Here is a 7,278-nt window from a genome sequence, read left to right on the forward strand (position 1 = left end):
GAAGCTGTGATAACACCCTGCAGCTGTGATGCCCGTCACACTAGAACGATGCCGCATCAGGAGACCGAGGCGGGTGACCACCCTCCTCCCAGAGGATGCTGGCTGGGGACACCTAATGTGAAACAACTAATAAACAGGACTGAAAGCTCATGATTTTGAAAAACATGGATTTCAAATGCCTGAAGAAACAGTTAAGAGAGTTGAATTTGGAGAGGATGAGAGTAGGAGCCTGCCTTTATTATTTATCATTGGCCTCAAAAAAAAAAAAAAAAAACCCATTCTACTTTAAAAACAATACACATAAAATTCTGAAAAGATAAAAGGAAGAATTCAACAGAGACATGATTAAGTGCAGCAATGGTAGTATTGATGCTTTTAAGTTCAGTTTAATCAGTAGTACAATGTTATGTGTTTGCCACTGAAACCATTTAGGACCGTGCGTAATCAGACAGTTTCACATGAGGGTTTCCATCTAGGATATGGAGATTATTTTAGATTACTAATCTTGAGTTGGAAGGTGTGAGAATTAGAATAATTTTGTAAATAGTATTGGAATATTTAAGATAACTGAGATTCACTATTTTGTACATTTAATTTATTTGATATGCGTTAGTAAGTCTTGCTTTGGTTTTTGGCTTTTGCTTGGGGTGCTGTGGTCAGCAGAATGCCACCCTTCCCCAACAAAAGAGTTTCCTTCCTTAATCCCTGGAACCAGTGAATGTTAGTTTACATGGCAAAATGTGTCCTGCAGATGTGTTTAATATTAAAAACCTTGAGGAGGGAGATTATCCTGTATTATCTGGCTGGGCCCAACCTAATCTCATGAGTCCTTAGGGACAACCTTTCCTGTCTGCAGAGAACCAGAGAAATGTTTCGTGATACAGACTGAAACTGCTAGCTTTGAAGATGGAGGAGGAGGCCAAGAGCCAAGGAATGTAGGCAGCCTCTACAAGCTGGAAGTGGCCTTAGTTTACAGCCAGCAAGAAAGTGGGGACCTTGGCCCTGCCACTGACAGGATGTGGATTCTGCCAGCAGCCTGACGAAGCAGGAGACAGAGTCTCCCCTAGAACCTCCAGGAAGGAAGGCAGCCTGCCAGCCTTGATTCTAGTCCAGTGAGACCTGTAGTCAGACTTCCAGCCTACAGAATTGCAATACATTTGTGTTGTTCTAAGCCACTAAGTTTGTGGTAAATTTTACAGCAGCAGTATAGAACTAATACAGTGGTGTGCCTTCCTGGTTTGACATTTGAAATGCTTTTAAAAAGGCATGACTGTGCTAAATTTATACATACAATTTAAAATGTTTAAGGCCGTTTCACTAAGTTTGGAATTGGAGGAGAGGCAAGCCAAGAATCAAGAGGCCAGGAAGGCAGGGGTAGAATCCATGGGGGCATAGAAACCTCTAAGACTGAGCCAGGAGTGCAGTGGGAGAGAGGCAGGGAGCCAGGAGCTGACATCCTCAGAGGCCCAGGGAGCAGCTGCCCCAGGGAGGAGGTGCGGGAGGTAACATGGAGAGGGTGTGAATCTGAGGAGCAGAGAGGATGTGGGGGCCCTGACCCCTCCAGGCCAGGGAATGCAGGAGAGAAAAAGCCCGTTGGAGGGGCTGCAGTGGCCAGAGGAGATCTGTAGAGGGGCTGTAGGTTCTGGTCTCGGGGTGGGTAAAGGGTCAAAGAGGTGGCTCCAGGGCAGAGCTGCGTGGGACCAGGGGCTTTGCTGATGACAGCCTCAACTCCAGACCTCTCTGTGGTCTGTTTCTCCTGCCAGGTCCCTGTTGTGCCCAGTGCCATGCCTGACACCTGCAGGTGTGTCACTGCTGGCTTGCTGTGCAGGCTCCTTGTGTGGGTCTATGGTGCCAGCCGGGGATGGCTGCTCTCCCAGACCCCATGGAGCAGTTCCCTGGGCAGAGGTCTGTCCAGGGCTGACCCTCACCCCCAAGCCCCAGAGCTGGGGCTCCCTGCAGGGCTGCTGAGCAGGCAGTGGCCCTGGCCAGGCAGCCTGGGTAGGAACTCAGGGTGGAGAATGGAGGATATGGGAAGGGGTCCTGGGGGCAACCCTGAACCTAAGGACCTGGGAGGCCTAACGGCTCCCCCACACCCACCCCCCACCCCCGCGGCGCCCGAGGCAGGGTCAGCCCCACTCTCAGGAGGCGGGGGTTTCTTCACTACCAGGGCCTTTGTGCTCCCAGGCACACGGAGGAGAGCAGCCCCGCGGTGCTGGGGTCTCCCCCACATGGCCTGCCTGGGCAGCACCCCGGCATGGTCCCCAGGGGCTGGGGTACTGGGTCAGGCCTGGGCCCCACGGTACTTCAGGAAGGTGCTCTCCAGGAAGGCGGCCAGCTTCATCCGGTCGTCCTGCGGAAGGAGGGAGGCATGGGGGACGGAGGGGCACAGCCTGCCCCGCTTGCCCCCTCCGCCAGGCCACGCTGCACCGCCCAGCGCACCTCGTGGAGGAAGCCGTAGTGCACAAGCTCCGAGGCGAGGTCCTGAGGGCTGTCCGCTGCGGCAACGGTGTAAGGCGAGGCATGAGGCCGCTGCGCCACCCGCTGCCCGGGGTCACCGCCCACCGCCCAGGTCCCTTGCCCAGCCTACTTGGGAGCAGGTCGTAGGTCAGCTGCCGGTGCAGCCGGTCCTCCAGCACCAGAAGCAAAGTGAGCTGGGGAGGCGGCGGGGCGTGGTCGGCTGGAGGTTTGGGGGTCTGCCACGCTCCCGCCTTCCCCACAGCAGCGCTGCCCTCCCAGGCCCCGCTCACATGCCAGCGCGCCTTGTCCTCGCTTCTCTCCAGGTTGCACTGCATCTGGATGACCTGCAGCGGCAGAAGGCTGAGACTCACAGACCCAGCAGCGAGACCACATGCCGCGGCCCCAGAGGGGCCAGGAAGGGACAGCAGAGATTGGAAAGGGGGGAATCTCTAAGAGGAGCCCATCTCACTGCTAGTGGCCTAGTGAGCTAAGGAAAGCTTCGAGAAGAGGCGACATTAGGTGCTGGGTACTGAAGGCTGAATAGGAGCTTTCACTGCTGAGAGAACAACTTAAACAAAGAGGGAACTTGAGCACGGGGAAAGGGAGGTTGAGTGGGATGCGACTGCACTGAAGTGCAGGGTGCCTGCAGGACCAGGCCTCCCAGCGCCTGGGCATCAGCTGAGGACTCCCATGATCTCTGCAGGCAGCCAGGAGCAGGCAGTTTGCCTGTTAGGACATAAATTCTGGCTGCACTGCACCAAGAGAGGCCACTGGCCAGGAGGCAGCGCTGCAGGAAAAGTCTGGGGAGACACCAGGACATAGATATCCGGGAATCAGCACAAGGTGGGGGATGGGAGGGTGGGGGGAAGAGTACTGGCAGGGTGGAAGAGCCTGGGCGAGTTCTGGAGGAAGGATGCTTGGAGTAGGTTCAGGGCAGGCAGCAGGATGCAGGGGAGGATCTGAGGGGACAGGGAGCCTCCCGGAAAAGGAGAGTGTCCAGCCTGTCCTACAACCCCCATAATCCCCACAAGGGGGTCAGCCTGGATCTGGTCTCTGGCAGCCAGGAGGAGAGCTGGGCTGTGGGGACGCAGGCCCTGGGAGAAGGAATCTCTTATCAGGCTGCTGGAAGGTCTGAGGGATGGCACTGAGCAGCAAGAGGGGACTCACCTTTCTGGTCTCAGAGTCAAAGGGCTCTGGCGTCGGGGTCTTGGCCTTTTGGACCTCCTCCGGGGGTGGGGCTAGCACCCGGGGCAGCCCCAGGGGCCGAGTGGCTGCAAAGTTCATCAGTGGGTAGATCCCATTCCTGGAGACACACCGGGGTGGCTGGGGGCTCAGGCCTGACAGCTGCCTGGCCCCCAACCTTACATCAGTTCTTACCTGACATCCTCCAGGAATTTGTCCAGCTCCATGAAGGAGACTTCCGAGTACCTGGCATGGAGGTGGGAGGCACATGAGGGGCTGGTCAGGGGCGCAGGGAGGGGAGGCACGGGGAGGGGAGGTTTCTGGGTGCTGACTGCTCACCGCCACTGCAGCGGGGGCCTGCGGGGCCGGGGAAGCTCCGCCAAGACTGCGTGCAGGTCCACGGCCTTGGTCTTCTCCTCCACTACGTTCTCAGGCATGAGGTCTGCAGCCACAGGAGCATCAAGGCCGTGGGTCCTGCAGGGCCCCTTCCACATCCCAACCGCAGCCTCCCCGGTCACCCCCTGGGCTGGCCTGCTGCTCACACTGGTGCTGGATAAAGCAGTGGGCTGCTAGGAGCTTCAGCGAGTGCACCTCGAAGAGCACGCGGTGGAAGAGGAGGCTGTGGGCAGAGGGCCGGCGGGCAGGGTCCCGGGCCAGGCAGCAAAGGATGAACTCCTGGGGCATGGGGAGGAGAGGCTGGTGGTGTGCAGAGCTCTCTGCTCTGGCCCCACAGTTCGAGGAGAGGTGGTCCCTGAGTTCTCCTCGTCCCTCCTCCTCAGGGACATACAGGACATGCAGGGATGCCCGTAGGGAGGAGTCCTGGCAGCAGCCAGGCCAGGACCTGGCCCTCTGGGCTTGAGGACAGCTGGGTTCTGGGATTGGAGCACCATGCTCTGCTTCCCTCAACCTCCCAAAAATCATGGGGAGTAGGAGCCATGATCTTTAAGTCACACCTGCAAGCTGTGGTCTTTTTTTTTTTTTTTTTTTTTGAGACGGAATCTCACTCTGTCGCCCAGGCTGGAGTGCAGTGGCACGATCTCGGCTCACTGCAAGCTCTGCCTCTCGCTACCCATGGTCATTTGATCAGCTCAGCTCAGGCCCAGCACTGGAGATGACCTTGCTGGTTCCCCACTCTGTCCACATCCGTGCCCAGCCTGGCTCCAGCTCCCTACCAGCCCCATCCAGGCACCCCCATCTCCTGAGGCCATGGAGTTAAGTCTGGACTCCAAGCAGAGGGGGCTATGGATGCAGCTTCCATCCCATACCTCTTTTTGCCTGCTTGGCACCCACCATGTCCCCCCACAAGCTGGAGCCTCATCACCTCCTAGAAGCTTAAAGTCAAGGACTTGGAGTGAAGCAGACCCAGGTGCAGATGTTGGCTCCACCACTTACTCTAAAGCCTCAGGCAAAGGACTCATCTCCTCTGAGCCTCGGTTTCTTTATCTATGAAACGGGCATGGTGATAGCAGCCACAGAGGGAGGGTCTCTCTTGCCTTCTTGTCCTTAGAATGTGCTGACCCATTAGGGCCTTCAGGCCTGGAACCAGTATGTGCTCCCACTGAGGTCCTCTTTGCGGGGGTGCAGCCAGCTGGTATACCCCTCTGCTACATAAACTGTGATGCTCTCCCAGGCCTGCCTGGAGCACCTTGCTGGCCTAGCTGAGCACAGTGAGCCAGCTGGGGAGGGGCAGGGCAAGCTGCTTACCCGCATGTTGGGGTCACTCAGTGAGTGCCTGGCACGAGCAATGGCCTCCTCTGTGACCCGGGTGTCCCCGTTGGCCTGGATCTCCAGCACAGCCATCTGGGGCACAGAGCCAGGTCAGGCATGGGGAAGGGACCACACAGGTGAGCCAGGCAGGGCACAGCTAGGAGGAGGGCAGAGCACAAGGTGGAGGGCGGGGGCAGTACCTCCAGCGCACACATTCCAAAGGAGAAGATGTCCACAGCGGTCCCATCGGCCACCTCTGAACAGGAGAGAACACAGGACGGGTAGGAGAGAAGCACACAGGGCAGGCACGGGGCGCCCAGACCCAGCGCCACTCACCGCCGTACTCTGGGGGGAAGAAGTGCAGGTTCCGAAGTTCCTCTCGCTCAGCGCGGATGGGGCTTCGGAGATCATGCGGCAGCGCTGTGGAGGGCGCAAAGGCTGAGCGGGCGGGACCTCTCCAGGACCCCATCCCCCAGAGTCCGCACTTACCATTGGAGAAGATTCGGTGCCACACTGCCAAGGGGCGGGAGAAAGAGCGGAGTTAGCTGCTGGAGCATCAGAACTCCTCTGCCCTTGGCTGCAGGCACCTTCCCCTGCCCCGTCCCCGGCCCAGCCCTGTCCCGCCAGCACCAGAGCCGATCTTGATGAGGCCGTTGTGCTGAATGAAGATGGTGTCGCTGGTCAGGTTCCCGTGAATGATCGGGGGGCTGCAGGCGTGCAGGAAGCTGCAGACGTTGGGGAGGGGAGAGTAGGAGGAGCCGGTCAGGAGGCTCTGGAGAGGCGGGGGCTCAGCAGCGCAGCGCCCGGGCCAGCCCAGGCCCTCACCTGAGCGCGGACAGGATCTGCGTGCACCAGCGCTTCCAGGCCTGGCGGCGGACGCACGACTCCGTCGGGTGGGCGCAGGAGAGGCGGCTGGGCCTGCGGAGCCCGCCCCGCATCCTCGCCCAGTCCCTGTCCGAGGCCACTGGGCACCCCCTCACCATCCCAGTCCCCGAGGCTGCCCCAACCCCGTCCTGTCCCCGTGGCTGCCCCAGCCCGCTCCCCATACCCGGGCGTTCATGGCCTTGTGGTTCTTCTTGGTTTTTTTTAGGAATTGCTTGAGGCTGCCTGATGACACGTACTCTGTGATGAAGATGACCTGCAGGGTGCGAGCTCAGGATTTCCACCAGCTGCGCGTTCGTCCCCATGCCCACCCCACCTGGCTGTGGCCTCTGCCTGCCCGGGGCCTCGCCCATAATCACCCTCGCGCAGGCCTCGGAGGTATCCAGCCAATACTTGTGCAACTTCACGATGTTGGGGTGGTCCACCAGCACCAGCTGCTCAAACACAGTCTGGATCTTCTCCTGGGGAGGGAGGGTGGTCTCTAGGTGGTCAGCAGGTGGTCACCCAGGCAGGATGAGGAGGGGGCAGCGGCCTCACCTCGTGCGCCGCGAAGGCCTTCCTGTCTCTGAAGTGGAGCTCGTTCCACACCACCTCTACCCCCTCCTCCGTGTCCATGGCTAGGAAGGTGCTCTGAAGCCCTGGCATGTTCCCCTGGTTTACCTGGGGAGTGAATAAGGGGTTATGTGTGCCCTGGTGTGTGTCAGGTTGCGGGTGAGGATTTGGTCCCTGTCTATACCTTTCCAGTGGGCCCAAGCGTGGACTGTAGGACCTGAGCCACTCTGCGGGAAGGTGGGGGCTTGGAGGGTAGCTGCCCCCAGGAGCCAACGGCTCCTATCCAAGGGCTGGGCTAAGGGGATTTGGAGCAGGTTTCAAGGGGTCGAGGGGGATCCCCAGGAACCTAGCGGCTGAGTCCAGAGGCATGGGGAGGTGGTCCTAGGAGGAGACTGGCCCTCAGGGAATCCCAGGGCGGGCGCCAGGCCAAAGGGGTCCAGGGGTGGCTGATTCGCTGGCCGCGAGGGACCGTGGAGAGGTTTCCAGGCGCCGCGCGCC

General features: G+C 59.1%; 1 protein-coding gene across 4 annotated transcripts in view; it reads right to left on the minus strand.

Moving 5' to 3' along the window:
• Positions 1-370: 370 nt before the first annotated feature.
• The window catches only part of NRBP2 (nuclear receptor binding protein 2), an 8,370-nt gene continuing 1,462 nt past the window's right edge, over positions 371-7,278 (minus strand). Inside the window, exons 1-18 of one of the 4 annotated variants that reach the window (XM_011975670.1) lie at positions 6,965-7,275; positions 6,766-6,888; positions 6,588-6,689; positions 6,395-6,484; positions 6,172-6,212; positions 5,977-6,071; positions 5,836-5,859; positions 5,683-5,766; positions 5,547-5,602; positions 5,344-5,439; positions 4,182-4,314; positions 3,979-4,081; positions 3,835-3,885; positions 3,625-3,760; positions 2,748-2,801; positions 2,588-2,651; positions 2,440-2,495; positions 574-2,350 (exon numbers count right to left, since the gene is read on the minus strand). In XM_011975670.1, the coding sequence (XP_011831060.1) occupies positions 2,282-2,350; positions 2,440-2,495; positions 2,588-2,651; positions 2,748-2,801; positions 3,625-3,760; positions 3,835-3,885; positions 3,979-4,081; positions 4,182-4,314; positions 5,344-5,439; positions 5,547-5,602; positions 5,683-5,766; positions 5,836-5,859; positions 5,977-6,071; positions 6,172-6,212; positions 6,395-6,484; positions 6,588-6,689; positions 6,766-6,873 (1,362 nt within the window). In that variant the 5' untranslated portion in view covers positions 6,874-6,888; positions 6,965-7,275 and the 3' untranslated portion in view covers positions 574-2,281. Of the gene's footprint in view, positions 2,351-2,439; positions 2,496-2,587; positions 2,652-2,747; positions 2,802-3,624; positions 3,761-3,834; positions 3,886-3,978; positions 4,082-4,181; positions 4,315-5,343; positions 5,440-5,546; positions 5,603-5,682; positions 5,767-5,835; positions 5,860-5,976; positions 6,072-6,171; positions 6,690-6,765; positions 6,889-6,964; positions 7,276-7,278 lie in introns of those variants that run through there. The other 3 variants (XM_011975672.1, XM_011975669.1, XM_011975671.1) reach the window with 3 other exon arrangements.

Source organism: Mandrillus leucophaeus, unplaced genomic scaffold (genome assembly GCF_000951045.1).
Source record: "Mandrillus leucophaeus isolate KB7577 unplaced genomic scaffold, Mleu.le_1.0 Scaffold158, whole genome shotgun sequence".
Lineage (NCBI taxonomy): Eukaryota > Metazoa > Chordata > Mammalia > Primates > Cercopithecidae > Mandrillus > Mandrillus leucophaeus.